The sequence below is a fragment of the Neophocaena asiaeorientalis genome, unplaced genomic scaffold (genome assembly GCF_003031525.2).
Source record: "Neophocaena asiaeorientalis asiaeorientalis breed wild unplaced genomic scaffold, Neophocaena_asiaeorientalis_V1.1 scaffold1215, whole genome shotgun sequence".
NCBI lineage: Eukaryota > Metazoa > Chordata > Mammalia > Artiodactyla > Phocoenidae > Neophocaena > Neophocaena asiaeorientalis.
In genome coordinates this window covers 341,506-363,309 of record NW_020175386.1, presented here as the reverse complement: position 1 = coordinate 363,309, position 21,804 = coordinate 341,506, and the positions used below count along the sequence as shown (strand labels likewise).

Here is a 21,804-nt window from a genome sequence, read left to right as displayed (position 1 = left end):
TTATATTCTTTTTTTCATGGATGAGGAAATTTGAATGCATGGAAACTTAGATACAAAAGGAGAAGTGACTGGCCTAAGACCGCAGGAAACTTAATGATAGAATTGGGTCAGTACTGGTCAACTTCTTACTTAATCTATTAATATTTTGAACATATCACTGAGTAAGATCAGGTTAGTATAAGAGGGACATTATTTTTCACTTCTAAATGCAGAGATAACAATTGATGAAATGACTGTAATAGCAGCAGTTCAGCTTTATTTTTAAACGATGGTCAGAAACAGGTTTCTGACCCCATTTTTCCTCCTTCTCATTTAGCTTTTATTCTCTTATCACGAGGGTTACTCACAGCCATCTAACCAAATGAAAAGTATGGCTTGATTAAGAATCTCTTTTGTCTGTAATTTGCGCATAATGTTTGTAGCTCTCCCATGGGCTGTTGTAGAAAATGGTAAATCTGGTTTAAATGAAACCTGATCCCGTTAATGGTTTAATAGCAGCTGCCACAGGGTTATGGCATTTTTCAACAGATGCTTCTGCTTCATTTTAAACATAAACTAAGTCTTGGAATATTTATATAAATCATATAAAATATGCCTACATAATTTTGGTTAAATGTATTGTTATAAAATAGTCTTAGGCAGGTCCCTATCTTTGTCCATTTATAATTATTCACACAGAATTAAAAAAAAAAACCGAAGGCTACACTCTATTTAAAAAAAAGGTTATTCATGTCTTGCACTTTCCTAAAAATTTTTTTAAAGGCTGGAGAATAGCCTCCATCTCTAGTCTGGGGATGTGAACAGTGGCTTGGTCAATCTGATCATTCTATCCATCTTTATGCCTAAGACTATTTACTTAGCACTGACAAATTGCTTATACAGTGATGTGCATTATAGTGTCAACTGAAATATACAGAGTAGTCACAAAATTAAATGGGACACTATATTTCTTTGAAGAGGTAGACCTTGTAATAGTTAACTCAGACTATCATTATGCCCAGGATTCGTTTCTCTGGAGTGTGATAGTTTGTTCAACCATTTTTTTTTTTTTTTTTGAAGAAAAGCATTTCTTCTGTTCAAAGCACTTGTGCTGGTTACCTGAATGATACAAAGAAGAATGACAGGCAAGTAAAGCAATAAGACAAAAGATAGAAATAGTTATACAAAGAGGTACCAGCTCAAGCAACAATACAGTATACCACTTTAGTTAACATATCACAAGTTGAAGTCCTGAAGCTCATAAAGGGCAGAATCTTGAACTGGCAGGGTCAAATTTGTCTTGTTTTTTGGGGTCATACTTTCATGGTGGTATATTTGCTCAATTACCTTGCGGTGGAACATTTATTTATGTGAGTGCACCCAATGGTGAGTTTTTAAGAGCAAACAGTAAGAGTACAAACCAATTCTTAAACTCTAAATTATCTGTGGGCGTCACTGACTGTGATGTGTTTCTAAATACAAGCATCGTGATCTTCCCCTGTCCTAATGTCTGTCCTAGGTACTCCCGTCTAAGAAGGATGTGAAACCTGGTGCCGCTTTCTTGTTTGAACTCATTCTCCTTCGTGGGAAATATGCTTGTCTCCACCAAGTTGTGGGCTGGACAACTTTCCCTTTGTATGATAGCAATTTGGATGTAGTGGAGGGAAAATTCAAGTGTCCACTTCTCCGAGGACATTATGACCAGAAACTCGACAACTTCAGGAAAATTGAAGATTTGATTTGCTTGGACCTGGACCACTGGCTGTGCAATCTCTACTTTCAGGTTTGCAATATGATTTTGTGAATGGGAAAAAGAATTAAAAATTTTTCCAAAGCTGCTTCTTTCTAGCCTTTAGCTTCCTTTCATGATATTGAAAATTCCAGTATCAAAACCTATAAAAGTAATTACATCTTAATACTGATTTCTCGTAATGTAGATTAAATTTATGTCTACAAACAAGGGGTAAAATTCTAGAGTTAGAAATCTTAAGGATAATTTAATCCAGACGTCTATGTTATAAATAAGTCCGGACAGCCATCCAAGTCCCCTGATTTCTCAGTTTACAATCTGTTGCTGCTGGAGCAGACTGCTTTCACCGACATGGGACGGGGGATATATTTCTTTATTGAAAGTTCTTATTGAGCTTCTGTTGTGTGTTGAGCATTGCTTGTTCCAGGGATATGAAGAGATAGATGTGGTCTCTGCCTTCTGCATACTTGACATTTATTTGATGAGACCAACAACAGATACCCAATGACCCACATTTCCACAGGATGAAAGTGGCCATCAGAAAGCTCTCTTTGCCATACACATGGCTTCAATGTAAGCTGCCTAGTTTACATAAAAAATCAAAAAAAAAAAAACCATTTGGTCACACATCATTTATTGGTATAGGTTTGGCATTCTATTTTCTAACCAAGTCTTTTAGCAGAAATGCTGTTGTGTAAATTCATTTTAGGCCACCACCTTGGAGGATCCAAAAAAGAAAATGACAGCATACATGAAATATAAAGCATTCCAACACATTTTTAGTCAAATTATTTTTGTCTTATATGTCCAAATTTGTTCTACCTGTTTATCTTATTTTTCTGGGGTGCTTGTATCATAAAATGCTATGATTTATTTTCTTCCTTACCTGTATGTTTGATTTTTTTTTCAGTCTGTCTGGCTTTTATCCATTACAAATGGACATAATTATACACTAGCTTTCTTATTTGATAGACAATAACAGAAGTTTTCTCCCTGTGTACATTTCATGAGGAGTTGGGGAGGGGTAGTGAGTCCTACTAATGAGAATAGTACTGTTATTCAAGATGTATGATTTTCTGATTGTAAGGCAGAATAAGTACGAATGTAGATGCTTCTCTTTCACAAGGATGAAAAGGAAAAATTTTTGTCTTGAAACCCTATTTTCCTCCTTGTGCAATTGTGAAATATGTGGATTTTTCTGATGTGAGTTTTCTCAAATGCAAACATTTCTGAACAAGTTAATTTTGAGTAGTCCTTTTAGGAGAAGAATAACTTGAGGTTGGGAAGAGAAAAGAAAGATAAAGTAGATAAAGTAGATATTGGAACAGAAAAGTGGTTTTGCAATGCAGACTTAGAGATTAGAGGAAACAAGTAAAGTCCTGATCATTTCCCTCCGGTGTCTGTTGGAGGAAGGAAACTGCCACAGTCAGAGAGGCTGGCAGAGCCAGGGTGTGTGCCTCAGCCATGACCTCGTGTGTTACTAGGGGTAGAACTCAGGCTAATAACCCTAAGCTTTAAGGAGGAGACTGGAAGTTGTTCTGATTCAGCCCCCAGAGTGGGTGTGAAAGAATGTAAGATGGAAAATTATGCAAGGAAGGTAGCCTTTAACTTTTTTCTAGAAGACCTTTTCTATCAATCCCTCACTTTCCTGAATACTTCATTTCCTGTGTCATTGATTATTTCTACCAAGCATTTTATTATTAACATTTAAACATAGAGAAAAGTTGAAAAAATTGAGTATTGAGCACCCTTATATTCACCACGAGATTCTACCATCTGATCATTTATTTTTGAACTTAAAATATTGTTTCTTGAAGGTAGTAAATACTTGCTAGTAACTGAATATTTGCTCATTTTATTCCAGCATGAATATTAGACACACAGTGTTATTTGGAAGAAGAAATTAAAGAAATGATAAGATAAAACAAAGAAACTAATAAATATATAGAGCAATGACATTGTATGTAAACCTGTCAATTCAAAAAATGCATTTTTTTGGTAATGAAACCAAACAAAAACAAATGGAAGTTTTAGAAAAATTGAATTCATTGTTGACCTTTTGGATTTTGCAAATTATATCCTTGTTCTAGAGAAATAAATAGCTGTGTGTGTAATATTTTCAACAGTTTCAATAACAGGTCTATCTTTTAATAGGTAATTAAACTTCCTCTACATTTGGATGATCAAGAAAACCATGAAAGGTGTATTCAGCTTCCCCCTGAATTTCCAGTTTGTTTAATGGCTGAAGCAGAGAAAGCAGAATCAGGTGTCGATAACACAGCTGGCCTTTCAGAGAAAGAAACAGAGGAAAACATTTGTGCCTCAAGGGGTGATGAAGCTAAATCCTCATCACTCTCATCTCAAGGTTAGTTCTCATTTTATCAGCATTCTATTACTAATATTTCAAGTTTTGTTATATTATATAAAACTGGAAAAGAAGTAGTATTAGTGTATTTCTTTCTGTACCTTGCCATTTAAAGAGAATGTAATCATAGACAAGAATACTAGTTTTCATATTGCATAATTATAAATTACATAATAAAATAGAAAATTCCTTGAAACACATTACTTGTTGCTCTAAAATTCTTTCTTGCCTGCTCAATGAAAGAGAGTTGTTTTCAGAATAAAGTTCTCAAATAATATAATTTATTTTATAAGACTTTGTTTTCAAAGATTGGTTTAATCAAGCACTAAATAAGCAAATAACATTGTTTGAAATATTCAATGTACAAAAGTTTCAATTTACAGAAGAGATACATTAGAGATTATTATTTTTTGTAAAGAATTATTCCCTTTACCCAAAGGGAATAACTCCCTTTCCTAGGTATGTAATTATAAACAATATAGAATGTATTTTCTATGTTTATAAAGTTTATGTAAATATATCATACCTTACGTCTACTTTTGGAACTTTATATTTTCTCAATATTATCTTTGATTTACATACAAACACACACAAACACATATATGTATTTCTGGTTTATTGATTTTATTTCTGTATAGAACTTCTCTACATGATTGTAACAAAATTTGTTAATTCTTATTGTTTATGTTGTTATCAGTTTCACTCTATTGCAAACGAGGCTATAGTGATTATTCTTGGACATGTCCTCCTGCGCTCACAGGTGTGACTTTCACTACAGTATATCTACAGGGAAAGGAATCACTGAGTCAGGGCACACACATCCAAAGTTTACATAGTGACACACTGCCATCCAGCTGTATCAATTTCTAACCCAATAGCTGTGTAGCAGAGTCTCTTTGACTCACATCTTATCAATCCTTGTTATTGTCAGTTTTGTCAATTCAGTTGGAATGAAATGATATTTGTGTTTTCATTAGAATTTCCTTGAATACAAGAAAGGTTTTCATATATTTCTGTTGACCATTTGGATTTTATCTTCTGTGACAATTACCTGTTCCTATATTTGGTCCACTTTTTCTTTGGGTTATTACGTATTTTTCTTATTGATCTGTACGAGTTCTGGTGCCTTTTTTTTTTTAGGTGTGGTGAATGGTAGGAAAGTCTTGATTTCTGATTCAATTTTTGATTTTTAATGATTATTCAATCACTTTATTATTAATTTAATTCTAATTGGATTAACTTAGTCTAAAACTGATGGGATTAGCATTGTCATATTATTGTATTACCTTTTAAAATGCATTCCCTTCTGTTACAGTTTTGTTGGATAGGCAATACATTTAAATTGTTCGAAATAAAATCTGTCTCCCCTTGCTGCCCTCCCAGCAAACTATTGTTCTCCTTGGAGGAATCAGTGCTTTTCATGTATTATTCGAGAGATATTTTACATATCTATAAGAAAACATATAAGAATACTATCATAATTTTAAAATAACACTGAATCTATAGTTATATTCTTCTTTTCATTCCTAATATTGATTAAGACATACGTTTTTATTCATTTTTAAAAATATACAATTGCTCATTTGCCTCCTTTAAGACTCTTGATTGATTGTTTGTTTACTCTACATTTATATTCTTAGCCTTATTATTTGTTTACTCATTTTCTTCATATTTTCTTTGGGGTGACTTTTAAAATCTCCTTGATTTGAAAGCTTAACACATTTATCTTCAGTTTTTATTTATCTGATGTGTGAAATCTCCAATTATGACTGGATCTGTCCGTTTCTCCCTGTAATTCTGCCAGATCTGGCTTTATGTATTTTAAATCTGTTTTAAGTGCATTCGAGTTTATAATTGTTACACTTTTTATGGTGTTCTCATTTCTTTTATATAGATGTAGTCTCTCTGTATGTCTGTTAATGCTTTTGGATTTACAATCTAGTTCTTCTGATATTAATTCTACCATCTGATTTTTTGATAAATATTTTCACAGCATGTATTATATTTTTACACTTTATTTTAAAAATTTACAATTCTCCTGTGGTGCCCTTTTGGATATATCTGTTTTAGCAGTATAAATCTGAATTTTATTTTTGTACTCGAGACAAGTAGATATGTGTCTTTTAGTAGGTAAGTTTAGGTTTTTTGGTAATTATTCTTATTACTGTTCTATTTGTACTTGATAACATTTTATTTTGCATTCTATGTTTACCTTCCTATTTCTTTGCCTTTAAAGAATACGTTCTTTTTTGAATTTCTCTTTAACTCAAAATAATTATTTTATTTTTCCTATACTTTTGTTTTTATTCATTTATTTATTTTTCGGCTGCATTGGGTCTTCGTTGCTGCACACGGGCGTTCTCTAGTTGCGGCAAGCGGGGGTTACTGTTCGTTGCCGTGTATGGGCTTCTCATTGTGGTGGCTTCTCTTATTGCAGAACATGGGCTCTAGGTGCGTGGGCTTCAGTAGTTGTGGCACACGGGCTCAGTAGTTGTGGCTCACAGTCTAGAAAGCAGGCTCAGTAGTTGTGGTGCACAGGCTTAGTTGCTCCACGGCATGTGGGATCTTCCCAGACCAGGGCTCGAACCCATGTCCCCTGTATTGGCAGGCAGATTCTTAACCACTGCGACACCTGGAAAGTCCCTCCTGTACTGTTTTTAATCTATAAATTTTATTGTTATTTTAGCTATTATCCTTAATTTTCTTATCTACATATTTAAGTATAAATTACCTTTAAAACTCTAACTTTATTCAATACTGCATTTCTATTCTGAGTGTGACAAGGATTTTTAGTGTGCTTTAGCTACTCATTAAACACCTCTGTGTACTTTTATGTTATTGTTGGCTATGCCTTCGGTTTCACTTTTTTGTTAAACAGAGAATCTAGGGTTTTTGTTTTTTTTTTTACTTTCAATATAAAATTAATTTGCTGACACATTTGACAGTATCTGTGCTTTATAATATTTTAATGTAACACGTCTTCAGTCTGGTTCCATTTTTCTTCTTGTTGAAATAAATCTTTAGTAATTCATTTAGAGTTTGGATCTGTGAGTGGTAAACTCTCTTAGTCATCGCATGTCTGCAAAAGTCTATTTTTCCTTACTTTTGGTAGATCATTTTTCCATGTATAAAATTCTAGGATGCTAATAATGTTCCCTCACTGTTTTCCTCACTGTCTTCTTGGGTCTAGTGTGGCTGATGAGAAATCAGCATTAAATGGATAGCCACGGGTGGATCTTAGGAAGGCGAGTGATGTATTTCACTTTCTATTCTAGGCAGGTAATTTTTAGGAGGCTTTATTTGAGAAAGCCATGACTAGAAACAGATCAGTTAGGAAAAGTTTAGAGCAGTCCAGGCAACAGATAAGGGTCTGAATTAGGGCAGAGATAGTAAAGTTGGAGAAGAGAGTACACATTTTTAAAGTATTAAAGAGGTGGAATAGAATGACCATAGGACTAAGAATAAGAATATTCCTGTTAATTGGATATGGATGGCGCAGGAGAATTAGGGATGATTCCTAATTTTTTAGCATGAGTAGATATGGATATCAACCAGCAAATAACAGGAAATAAAGGGGGAAGGACAAGATTAGAAGAAAAACCATGAGCCTGATTTGGGACCTACTGAGTTTGAGATTCCTATATTATACCCAAGTAGAAACGTTCAGGTGATCTTTGGAAAAATGCATGTGAAGCTCAGGAGAGAGGTGGAAGCTGGGAAGGAGAATATGTCCATTAGAGAGGCATAAATACCTAGACTCTAGCTGAGACTGGTATGTGGTAGATTTCAACCTGGGAGAGTATGTAGAATGATGAAAGTGTTGGAATGAGGGCATAGCTCAGGAAAACAGCCATGTTTCAGAAGGGTGCTGGATCCCTACTATAATCAGACCCAAAGCCTGTACTATATGACTTCTTAGGTGACATTCATCTTCCTTGTCTCGTTCTACCTATCTGCTGGGCAGCACAGAGCTTCATATTCAATTTCCAGCGATAAACGTTTCTTAAGTTGTGCCTGGAGTTTTCCAAATCCCTTGGAGAATTTTTGCCTTGTTGGGCCAAGTAAAACTCCACTGATTGCTAAGTTCAATTTCTAGAACCCCACTTCCTTCCATAACAGGCAAGTCCAGCGCAAGCCCTGGGCTTCCGTATTCACACCTGTCCTGTTTCCCTATGAGTAAAACCATTATCACCAGCCAATGATTACTGAGACACCACCACCTCCAGAGAACTCAGTGTCATTTTATAGTGTCATGTATACCTGGAAATGTTATACTGAAATTTTATACACAGAATTCATATATGTTGAATTATGTCACTGGCTTTAAACAAATATTTGTGAAACTGAATTAGAAATGATATATATATATTGGCACTAGGTAATAATTGCCAACACTATAAGGCAACTTGATTAAAGTATATTGCTTCTCACACCTGAGAACTTCGATTTGCTTTACTCATAGCCTGAGAAGGTAGGGGGTGACCGAAGTCATGGTCTAGGTTTAGAGAATAATGGGTAGAGTTTGCTGTCCTCAACACGCACAGCTTTGAGCTGACTGTAAGCATTCTGTGTTGGGTTTTAATAGGTTTAAGGCTTTGGCTTTTTTATTTTAAATGCAAATATCCCAGGTGGCTAACAATGGGTATGCCGTTGTCAATATTCTCAATGTGGATATGGGGAAGGTGGGGGGGGGGAATCTAAGGCACTGACAATCTAAGAAAGAGTAGAGAGTGCCATAAAAGGGCAGAGAAGGAAACAGAGAAGTGAAGGGCAGATTTAGCCTCATTCCAAAATGCTTAGTGAAGCTGCTCTGTCGAGGACATTCGTGGACATTGTGATTAAGTCTTACTCAGTCCTGTCTTCAGAAGAAAGACTTTTACCCACCTCTTGTCTACATCAAGTCAGATTAGTCAGGCCTTCCAACAGGAGGGCTTGGGATGCCCTCATTCTATGAAAATAAATTAATTTAACAATAGCACATGATCTGTGTAACCTGGGAATCTGAGATGTAGAAGGAGAAGTGGTTGATGATCACCTTCCTGAGATAGAATTAATAAGTCAAGACATATAAAAGAAAAGATTATAAAAAAGATAGAAAACTGCAGTTAATTTTTTGTTTAAATATCAAGTTCAAATATCCAGTCAACTCTAAAGCCACTATTTGGGACACTGAAAAAAGTGCATATGTAATGTGGGTTTCTTTGTTTGCTTCCTTCCTTCCTCCCTCCCTCCCTCCATCTCTTCCTTCCTTCCTTCTTTCCTTCCTTCCTTCCTTCCTTCCTTCCTTCCTTCCTTCCTTCCTTCCCCCTAATGTTTTAGGATTAAATATGAAGGTAAAAATCTTATTTTAGAATTTTTAACTTTTGAGAAAGCAGGTTCTGGTTTAACAGTAATAATATTTCAGTGATACTGACATTTTAACCTAGTTTTAGGATCCTGAGCAGAAGATTAGAAGCAATTACTCTTAGACCATTTTTCACTAGATCATTTTTGCTTTCCAGTATTTCCTCAGGGTACTGTGCCTATATTTTCCATATCTACTGCCCTGTGCTCTGGACTTGGCAAAAAGTCTGCCCCCAGTTCCCTTAAAAGGAGGACAGGTGATACTCCAAGAAACATGAATACTGACACACTCGATAGGGGAACACTGTATACCAGGAGAGGAAGAATCTTTTATGCTTTAGGAAAAGGCTTTGGAAAAGGCTGATTATCATTTGCTGTGCTCTGAGCTCAGAGACCAATATGAGCCTCACATTTCGAAGACTACACAGGGAGCTTCTGCCCTTGCTCTGAACAGATGAGTTTAAAAAAACATAAAAATCTCTGCAAATGCCTGTCTCTGCTACATTGCATATATTTATTTATTTTTCTTGGAGGCTTCCTAGACATAGTATTAGCAGTTAATATCCCCCATGGGTTTGTTTTCTAATATATCAGCGCTGTGGTACAGTATGCTGTTTCTGCCACTGATATGTTGCTCAGAGATTTAATAATGGATAAACAAACACAACATGTGGTAATTCGTTTCAAATTAAAAGTTTATTAAACTCTGGCTTGATGGCTTTCTGGCTATTTACAAATAAAGGAGTGAACCTTAGGGAAGGGGTGAGCACGTGATGTGTTCACGGCTGCAAAGTTTCTATCTGAAAAATATATTTATGATATCCACAAGCTGTCCCACATTAATAGGCTCCATATGTAACCCGATGAATCCGCTAGAGTCCCCACATCATGACAAAGTGACTTTAATGTTCACTTACCAGCACATGTATGCATGCATACATGCACACACACACACACACATTAAGATGATTCTGAATTTAATCCCATGGTTGATGTTTTAATCCCATGGTTGCAAATAGATGAATGCCTGAGGCCAGAAAATATTATTTATGAAAAATGAAAGGCCGGAACAAAAAGACCCATGATGTAACTTTGGGGTTATCACTATCTTTTAGGGTGTTTTAGGTTTTAGGGGGCAGACTAGGGAAATATTTGTTCTGCTTGACAATTTTGTTTTGTATGTGCCTACATTGCGTGAACAATGGTCTCTGGCAAGGTCTATAAGTGTTTTGTGATGCAGAATTCAATTCAGGAGAGTTTTATTGTGTAACCACCGTCAGCAAAACACACTGCTAAATGCTGTGCAGTTGTAAACCAAAAAAACGTGCAATCCTCAACCTCCAGGGGCTCATGGGAGCACAGGCCTACTCCACCGCTAAGATAATGTATATGTATCCAGGTTGACTAGATGGTGGGAGAGCCTGCCAGCACTCTATTTACCTGCAGGACCAGCAAGTCTTCTGGGAGACTTCCCACTTGGAGAAGTGAAGCAGATGCAATTGGCTGAATAATGAAGATTTTGTTGTTGGGGGAGAGGGGCAATGGTGGGAAATGTATGCTCTCTGTCGATCAGATTTGTTCCCCATCTCAGTCATCTCAGGGTGGGATTCCCAGGGAGAGGGGAACTGCATGGAAACACTTGCCAACCTGCTAAAAGAACTTTTTCACTGAAATTCAGCAAGAACTGGAAGTATATATATTTTATATATTATGGTACATACTATCCCATGAGAAAATGAGGCATACTGTGTACATGTACTGTGTTCTATATACTACCTCTGTAATTCAAGGTGTTACAGAGGCCACTGTGGGATGAGATAGGTGAGGAGATCATGAGCTCAGGTGAGCTTATAGGCATCTGGAAACAAATGGGTAAGCTTTTGAGGGCAGTTGAAATTTGCCTGAACTTCTTTTTAATACAACCCCATTTAAATCTTGTATTGGTATAATTGGGGGAAATATGTGTTAACCTCGTATTTCTTTGAGGTAAAAGGAAAGACATGAGAAAAATTAAGAGGTCAGAATGGTACAAAGTATATTTGAAGAACTGTAAGGAACCACTGGATTTCAGCAAACGCATGGGGATTGTTTTCACAGTTGCTGTAGGTTTTGGCTCGAGGACAAAATAAGGATGCAGAAATAAGGCTCTGTGACCTGGAAAGGCTGAGCCACCCAAGTGTAGAAAAGCACCTACTTCGAGAAAGCACAAGACAATTCCGGCACTCATTTCTTATCTAACATTATTTTTAGAAATTGGGACCAAGTTTTATTGTTTGCATATGGGTCAGTGATAATAGGGGTCAAGTATATGCTCTCTGGGACTCCTGTAAGACTAGTACCATGTATCCAGGAAGTCCAATTCAAAGGACCTTTAAAATAACATACTTCAACTCTGGTATCTGATGATCTCCTGCTTCAGGCTGTGATCCTGTGTGGGTGCTCTACACTAGCCATGTTTCTTTGTCTTTAGGTCACTCATCCATCTTTGGAAGTATACTTCTTTGGAAGTATAGACAGTGGATGAGGCAATGGCCTCCTTTTTACTAGAGCTTTCTCATCAATGCTTCTAACGAGTCACTATAGCTTATTGCATTATGTGTCACATATGTTGAAACCAATGAATATTATGTGAGCTTTTCAGTACAAAAATAGACCACCCAAACCTAACTGACTTAAAAAAAAGTTAAGTCCCACTCAAAATCAACCAAAATGTTAATAAATTCTAAAAGAAGTCTATTCATACTTAAATATAGTTTTGCCTATATCTGTGATTCGACAAACCTGGTAAAACAATGCTTCTTCACTTTGCCTGTACATTGACTCTTCTGTAGAGTTTTGAACAAATAGTCATGTCTGGGCTCTGCCCCGGAACAAACGTATCAAATTATCTAGGGGTAAAGCCTGGACATCATTATTCTTTTTTTTTTTTTTTTGAAGGGGTGCATAGAAGTTTGTTGTCTTCAGTTTCTTACACTATATGTAAAATGGTATAATATAATTTGAAGGTAGTCTGTGACATATTAAAGATATATATTGTAAATTCTAGAACAATTATCAAAAGTTGAAAGAAAGTGGTATAGTTGAATAATCCAGTAGGGTACATAAAATATTGTTCTAGAAATTTTCGATTAACAACAACAACAGCAGCAGCAGCAGGAAAGGGGTGAAAATCAGGTGGAACAAATAGTAAACAAATAGCAAGATAGATTTAGACATAACTATATTGACAATTACACTAAATGCATATAATCGAAACACTAAGTAAAAGGCAGAGATGTCAGATTGGATAAACAAAGCAATTTACTTTAGAGACACAAATAGGTTAAAAGTAAAAGGATGAAAAACTGTGGTGTCCAACAAATAAGCAAAACAAACTTGGGGTGGCTATATTAGTATCAAATTGTAGAATGAGGAATATTACTAAGGATAAAGAGAGACATGATATAATGATATGTAGTTCAATTTCTCAAGAGAGTATAACAACCTTAAATATGTAGGCACCCAATAACAATGTCATAATATATGAATACAGATAGACCTGAAAGGAAAATAATGGCAAATCTACCATCATGGTTGGAGATATGCACATGCTATTCCAGAACTGAATAGAGAAAATACACAGTAAATCAGCAAAGATATAGAGAACTTGAACAACACTGTAAAGCAACATGACAGTTACAGAACATTCCACCCACAACAGCAGAAAACACATTTCCTCTGAGGTACACATGAAACATTACCAAGAGAGGCTATGTTCGGGGCCATAATAATGTTTCAATAAAATTAAAAAGATTGAAATCATACAAAGTATAAGCTGAGATAAAATAGTATTACATTAGAAGCCAATAACAGAAAATTATCTGGAAAAGCCCCAAATATTTGGAAATTAAAAAAAAAATCCTTGCCAAAGAAGACATTAAAAAGGAAATTCAATAAATTTCAAATGAGAAACCATCAAGAAAATGAAAAGGCAACCTATAGAATGGGAGAAAAGTTTTGAAAATCATGTATCTAATAAGGGGTTACTCTCCAAAATACAAAGAGCTCATATAACTCAATAGCAAAAATCAAACAATCTGATTTAAAACTGAGCATAGGAACTGAATAGAATTTTTTTCCCAAAGAAGACATACAAAGGACCAACAAACAAATTCAAACAACTGAGAAAAAAATAAGTAAGTGAATAGTCTTATATCTATTAAATAAATTGAATTCATAGTCAAAAACCTTCCCACAGGAAGGAAACTTTAGGCCCAGATATATTCTTTTGTTAATTCTACCAAACATCTAAGAAGAAATAATACCAGTTCCACTTATATTCTTCCAGAAAATTGAAGAGGAAGAATCAAAGAGGAACATTACAAATCATCTTTGATGTCAGCATTACCCTGAGAGTAAAACCAGAAAGACTTTAAAAAAAAACTAAAACTACAGAGCAATATCCCTCAGTAACATAGATTAAAATATCTTAACAGAACTTTAGCAAATTATACCCAGCAATGTATCAAAATTGTAACACACCATGATCAGGTGGAGATTATCCCAGGAATACAAGATTGGTTTGACAATCAGTGCAATAGACTGTATTTTATAAGATTTAAGAAGAAAAGCCTATGATAATATGAAAAAATGCAGAAAAAGAATTTCAAAAAATTCACAATGCTTTCTGATTTAAACTCTCAAGAAACTATAAATAGTAGGGAATTTCCTCAAACTAAGAGACATCTGGGTAAACCTCCAGCTGATATCATATTTATTGGTGAAAGACTGAAGATTTCCTCCAATATCAGAAATAATGCAATGTGTCTTATCTGTAACATCCTTTTAATGAACATTGCACTAGATGTTCTAGTCAGTTCAATAAGATAAGAAAAAGAAGTAAAGGTATATGGATTGGAAAGAAGAGGCAAAGCTGTTCTTATTTGCACACGACATGATTAACTACTAGGAAATCCTAAGAGACTTATAGAAAAATAGATTATAATTAATACAGTAATATTGACAATGTCACAGGTTACAAAGTCAGTATATCACATTATATCACATATAGTTTATAAATATATTTTTTCTAAATGATCGTGTATTGTGTACAGACATTATATGAAATCATGTAAGCTGGATTATTAATATAAGTTATCTAAGGTCACATATGGTTTGATGTTAGGGGGAAAGTGATCCAATTTTTTTAAAGGAAAGGGAAAAACAACTACAGAAAAACACTGGCAACAACCATAAAAACAACTAAAAAATATGTATAAAAATATTCATTCATGTAATGAAATTATATAGTTGTATATATGTAAAAAGCTGTCTATGTTCAGAAATCTTTAAAAGAGTGACCTTAGTCTAGAGAATCTAGCAACAAATCTGGGCACATATGGAAATATAGTATACATGAATGGGTGGCATTTGGCTACAAGTAAGATACCTAACAATGGCTTAGACAGCAAGGACACATTATTTCATATTACAAGATACCAGAAGCCCATTAAGAAAATCCAGTGCTAGGCTCTGGCCAACTTCTTGAGCTTTTCTGGAATTACCTCTCATTGTCACTGCAGCTCTGAGCATCCTTATCACGCATAGATGTTAAGGTAGTCCTCACTGGGAAGGTCAGAGAGCCAGCCAAGCAGATATCCCAGGAAAACAAAAGAGCAGGTGCTATTTGACCCTAAAGGAAGTGTGGCCGGCATGTTCTGAGGAACATAAGAGGCTAATGTGCCTGTGACAGAGTGAGCCAGGGCGGGGCTGTAGAGGACAGGGTCAGACAGGCTCGGGGTTTGGGGTGGCCTCCAGAGCACTGTGTCAGCTGTGCTCCCCACCCTACTCCCTAACCTCTACTGGGAGTGAGATGCTAAGCCTTAGGATGGTTTTGAACAGAGAAGGGACTTTATTTGACTTCAGGTTAACAGGTTTATTAATTGACGCCAATCGGGCTACTACTGCAGGAATCCTACTGAATGATAACAGTGCTTGAACTGGGGTGATAGCAAAAGAATATAAAGTCTGGGGTATTGTCGACAGAACCAAAGGACACCTTTATTCTTAATAAACTTCTCCTGGTGATTCTAACATGCAGCCAACGTTGAGAAACACTGATGTACAGCTGCAGATTGCTCTAATTTTCTTCGATTCCTTGATATACAGCAGTTTCCACCGAGGATATTCCTTCATGCTGTTCCTTCTATCTGAAAGAGGCATTAACTGCGACTAACTTTTCATCCTTCATAATCTAGCTTAAAACTTCCTTCTCAGGGAGGCCCTATCCAATGCCTCCATGACTTTCTCCAGTGTTCTTTCCCTTTATACCAGTTTTGCATTCATTTGTATGCCTCCCCATCTGGATTACAAGCCTCGTGAAGGTAAGACCCAAGTCTGCTTGTGCCACCACTGGCACAGAGCAATTTCTCCATAAAGATTTGTTGAATAAATAAGTGTGAATTAATGCACTCCTTAGGCAACTGTGGATTAGCCAAGCCAAGAAATACGAAGGAATTATTTTCATTTGACCGTCGCGCTATGGTAGAGGGAAAAGCAGTGTGGTCTTGACGACAGAACACCAGCATGAATCACAAGTTTAGTACTTAATACTTGAAACCTCTGTGAGATACTTTCATCATGTGTGTAAAATAAGAATCGCAATAGCTGTAGTTTCTACTTCCAGGCTTGTGGAGAGAATCAAATGAGATAATAAATGTTAAAGTGATGTCATTAATCTTTTAATTTGGTCTGATTATATTGTGTTACCTGAAACTGCTGTCTGTCACAAAGCAGGAATGCTGGAGTTCTGTCTAGTTTTGGTGTCTGAAGATAAGAAAGGGGGCAAGAGGTGGCCTAATTATGGTATAAGCTGTAGTCTCGCTGTAGATGGTACATTCTCATTAGGGACCTTGAAACGGCTGTCCACTTGCTTTAACTCTGGAGGTGAAGCCTAGAGATAAAGAGCCTAGAGATGAAGGGGTGCTTCTGAAGGTACCAGCTGTGTCCTTACCTCAGTGCCCCATTTACTTGGCTGAGTCTTAGAAATTTATCATCAAGAGGTGTGGCTGGTGCAAGGCACAGGGATATTAGCTCGGTGCTTTGTGACAGCCTGGAAGGGTGGGATGGGGAGAGTGGGAGGGAGGGAGACGCAAGAGGGAAGACATATGGGAACATATGTATATGTATAGCTGATTCACTTTGTTATAAAGCAGAAACTAACACACCATTGTAAAGCAATTATACCCCAATAAAGATGTTTAAAAAAAAAAAAAAAAAAGAGGTGTGGCTGGACTACAGACTCCAGGAAGGCAGGGATCTTTGCTTTGCTTATTCATGTACCCAGTGCTTACAAAAACATTTGACACACCGCAGGTTCTCAGTGAATATTTATTTGCTGAATGAATAAATGGAGATGGATCTGAGTGCTGTCTGGGCTTACAGCTCCTTTCTGTGGAAATAAGTCAAGCAAACAGTTTATTTTATTTTTTAAACTAAAATACGTGAAATTAACTTTCTTAGGGTGTTCAGTTCTGTGTAATTTAGCACATACGTAGATGTATGTAAACACCCCCACAATCGGGATAAAGGACCATTCCATTACCCAAACGACCTCCTCTGTGCTATCTGTTTGCTGTAGGCACACCCTACTCACTCCCAGCCGACAGCCCTAAGCCCTGACACCCAATGATCTCTTTCCATCATTATGGAAAAAAAAGAGATTTTTTGTTTTTTTCAAGCTGTCATACAGTATGTAGTCTTTTGTTGACACTGCCTTCTTTTAGTTAACATAATGCCTTTGAGATTCAACTGAGTTGTTGTATGTATCAACAGTTCATTCCTCCTTGTGGCTGAATAATATTCCATTACATGGAAGTACCGTAGCTTATTTATCTGTTCACTCATTGAAGGACATATGGATTGTTTCTAGTTTTGACGATTATGAATAAAGTTGCTGTAAATATTCATATGCTAGTGATTGTGTGAGCATAGTATTTACATGTTCTCTAGAACACATACCTCGAAGTAAAATTGCTGGGTTGTATGGCATCTGTATAATTAATGCTATAAGAAGCTGCCTGACCGTTTTCCAGAGTGGCAGTACCAACTTTGCATTTCAGTTGCTCTGCAACCTCAGCAGCGCTTGGTGTTGTCAGTTTTTCTAAATGTCATTCTAATTTGTATTCAAACTAAATCCAAAATTGTGATTTCAATGTGTATTTCTCTAATGGCTAATACCATTGAACATCTTCATATGCACTTATCTGACATCCATATATACTCTTTGGTGAAGGATCTGTGCAAGTCTTTTGCCCAATTTTAAATTGGGTTTTTAACTTTTTTTGTTGTTTTTTACTGTTGAGTTTTGACAGTTCTTTATGCGTTCTGGATGCGTATCCTTTGTTGGTTATGTCGTTTGTAAATGCTTTCTCCCCATCTGCAGTTTGACTTTTAATTTTCTTAACAGTGTCTTTCACAGAGTAAAAGTTCTGAATTTTGTTTAAGGCCAAGTTATCAATTTTTTGAATGGATCGTACATTTGATATCTCATCCATGAACTCTTTATCTAACCCTCTGTCACAAGATTTTCTCATGTTTTCTTCCGAAAGTTTTCTAGTTTTACATTTTACATTTAGAGCAATGATCCCTCGGAGGTAAACTGTTTTGTATATGAATGTTCAGTTGTTCTAACACTATTGGTTGAAAAGGCTATTCTTTCACCACTGACTTGCCTTTGCACCTTTGTCAAAAGTCAATTGGCTGTATGTGTGTGGTTCTATTTCAGTGACTTTTTAAGCAGCCTGGGGAGAGGGTTCTGTCCGGTATAGGTACATACTGTTATGCCCCACCTGCACCGTGAAGTAGAGGCAGAATGGAGGGCAAATTAATTAACAGCAGTGAGAGAAGAAGCACAGATGAAGAGCAGCTCAGACGCATAAAACTGGAACTCAGAACAGGGAGCCACGGACAAGCTGGTCACTAGAGCTTATTTAGTGCGTTCATTCATGAAGAGACCTACTGTGTGGGAGCTCGTGGCTAGTTTTAGACAGCTCTACACAACGTGTTCCCAGAAGGCTTTAGGCCACCGTTCCTTCAAGTGTAAGATAAGGAAAGCAAGTTTCAGGCACTATTGATTACCCCAGACCATAGTGATATAGACTTTTGTTTAGTAATTTGTAAGTCTGTTGTTACGTGTTTCTATGGGAAAATTAGGGATCTGTTATTTGAAACTAGTACACCTAACTCTGCTTTTGACAGAGGTGAGTTTGTGGAGAGACTGTCCCGAATCATTTCCTGCTGTGTGTAACTCTAATGATGTTTGTATAGCTTTTAAGGAATGAGTGCTTCTACAAAATATGTCCAAGCTTTTAAGAATTTGGAATGCCTACTTCAGAATCACCATTTGGTGAAATGTTGAGGCAGTTTTTAGACATGACGTTTGTTCTCGTGGATTTCTAGATTTTCGAACAGCGTAAGTGATCTAACTTGGTTATCTAAGTGCAAAATTGAACCTCAGGGAACCATAGTATGTTTCAAAGGGATTAATCTGCATAAAAACTAATTACCTGCAATTTTAAAAATAAGTTTATTTACTTTATTTATTTATTTTTGGTTCCATTGGGTCTTTATTTCACAGGTTCGTTAGTTGTGGCGCACAGGCTTAGTTGCTCCGCGGCGTGTGGGATCTTCCCGGACTAGGGCTCGAACCCATGTCCCCTGCATTGGCAGGCGGATTCTTAACCACTGCGCCACCAGGGAAGCCCTACCTGCAATTTTAAAATGCCTTTATTTAGTGTATCATGGAAACGCATCTAAATATTTAAAATCATAGAAATGCTGGGAATTCCCTGGCAGTCCAGTGGTTAGGACTCTGCACTTCCACTGCAGGGGCAGGGGGCACAGGTTCGATCCCTGGTCAGGAACTAAGATCACACAAAATGCTGCTCGGCCAAAACAAAACAAAACAAAAAAGCTTAAAATCATAGGAATGCTGCAAAATATTTTAAAATAATTTAAATCTTTTTTTAAAAAGCATCAAATGGTCAAGGTAAATCCTTCCTTTCTTCTCCCTCCCTTCCTTCCCTCCTTCCTTCGTTTCTTCATTTGTTCCTTCTTTCCTTCCTCCCTTCCTTCTTACAGATCAATGAAGTTGTCACCTTGTAACTTTATTTACAGACTAAGACTTCCAATAGCTGCAACATTAAACTCCCCAAATTGGGGCTCAGGTGGGGAAACTCCACACAGATGTTAATTGGACGTAGAGTAAGGATTGTATTTTTTAACAGATTTCATTAAAAAATATGATAATTGTTTTAAACTTTGATTTTGTGAGCTTCTTCACCATTAGGGGTTAATTACAACAATGGTTTCTGGTTTGAACCACTTCAATCTCAAAGTCATTTCAGAAAACTGCTGGAACTGAAAAAGCTTTAAGCAGTCGTGCAGGTCTTTAATTGTAAATTAGTTTTGACAGGACTACGATGCAGAGTCCTGCTTGCTTCCAAAGTGATGCTGGCTGACAACCTCGCACTGCTCCAGGAGCAAAGGAACATGTGGAAGAAATTGTTCTTTTCCATTTCACAGCTTGTCATTTCCTCTGCGGGGCAGCCCCTGACCCCTCTGAGAGATCCTGACACCCATAAGGGAAGTGTTCCCACTGATGTAAAGGAAGTGGAGAAGCAGTTTAACGCTAAGAAAGAAGGGAGAAGGGTGTGTCAAAAGGATCTGGAGCACAGAGAGATGAGATGGGCTTAAAACGTTTCCATCAGGTTAGAATCTTTGCTGTGTTATTTCCTTTCAGGAGAGAAAACTGAAAAATAATTTAGAAGGGCTCAAAACATTATGGGCGGTTTTATGCTACCTTAAAAAAATTTTTTAAAGTGGAAATGGCAATAAAAATGAATGTGTCACATGTGAATGATCAAAAAAAGGGTCTGAGGGAAAAATACAAATGTGCTGCTGCCCTGTTCCGATATGTTTCTAATTACAGAGTGTGTGTGGATTAGATCGACAACATCAGATTACAGCTTGTGTTTTCAGGACATTTTACACCCTTAACATTTTATTTGGTCTCATATATTCATCGCAGTCAATTTTTCCTCTCTGCCTGTGCTATTAAACAGTGCAGTAAGGAACATAAAAAAGCAATGGGGCTGTGTTATCGTTCAAACAGGTTTATCATTCTCCCAGTCTATTGGCATAAGCCATTTCAAAACCCCTCAAATTATCAATATTTTTAGAGCTACTAACGAAGTCATTATTTTTTTTTAAAGAACTTCCTTTTCTTTTTGAAACAATTGAAAATCGTTTTCAGTATATGCACTTTGCTGACCATGGTCTTTAGGGCAGGGGTAATAAATACTCTTTCCTCCACACACACATCATGGTGTGTGTGTGTGTGTGTGTGTGTGTGTGTGTGTGTGCGCGCGCACATCTGTGCGTCTGTGTCTGTGTGTGATCCTTAATCTCTTGTGGCAAATATGTTAACAAACGCAAGTGTGCCTTGTGTTTTCAGCAATCACTCCTAAAAATGTACTGTCTATGAAAATAATTCCATTTTTCCTTGGCCAATCTCTCTCATTTAGTCTGCCGATACTCAGTACCTCAGTATCAGGACACGCGTCCTTGCAAAATGATACTGCAGAAGTGGATAGAGACAACTAATAATATCATAGTTCTTGACTGAATGTGAGACACTGAAATGGACCTAGCAGGTTAGGACAACTGGAGCATTTCTAAAAAGCTTTGGGAGCAGTGGTTTAGGAAGGGAGGGTTACCACAGACCTGTGACAAGACACACTTGTCTCTGGCCCCATTATTCAATCTGGACATTCCCAGGAGTACCCAGAGCTGAACACACAATCTGGATAAGTTGGAAATAGAGAACCGTAGGGATAAAATGTACTTTTATTCTGTTTTTACTAACGCAAATTATGACGAAAGAAACCATGACCGACTGGGGAGGATTTGCTCCTCACACGTGACAAAGTAGCGGCCCATCCGACGTAGCTTTCCAGTTGCTCCAGTTTATGATATGGATATTGGTGTTTTACTGCAGGCTCCTCCATTCTTTAAATTTTTTTAATTGTAGTGATAACACTGTGTGCAATCTGCCCTCTTAACAAATGTTTAAGTGTACGATACAGTATCTGTAGTTGGATGTGATGTTGTACAGTAGATCTCTAGAACTTATCTTACATCATGGAGACTTTAGGCTCATTGATTAGCATATACCCATCCTCCCCCTCCCCCAGCCCCTGGCATCCACCATGCTACTCTCTGATTCCATGAGTTTGCCAATTTTAGATGCTTCATATACGTAGAACATGGATAGGCATTTATCCGAAGAGGACACACTCTAGGTACTTTCTGCAAGTCTTTAGCAGGT

General features: G+C 36.8%; 1 protein-coding gene across 1 annotated transcript in view; it reads left to right on the top strand.

Annotated features, from left to right (window-relative positions):
- Positions 1 to 1,498: 1,498 nt before the first annotated feature.
- LOC112413693 (uncharacterized) overlaps positions 1,499 to 21,804 on the top strand; it is a gene marked incomplete at its 5' end in the record, with an annotated part of 187,147 nt that continues 166,841 nt past the window's right edge. Inside the window, 2 exons of the mRNA XM_024765735.1 lie at positions 1,499 to 1,762; positions 3,884 to 4,094. Coding sequence (XP_024621503.1) covers positions 1,499 to 1,762; positions 3,884 to 4,094 — 475 coding nt within the window. The remainder of the gene's footprint in view (positions 1,763 to 3,883; positions 4,095 to 21,804) is intronic.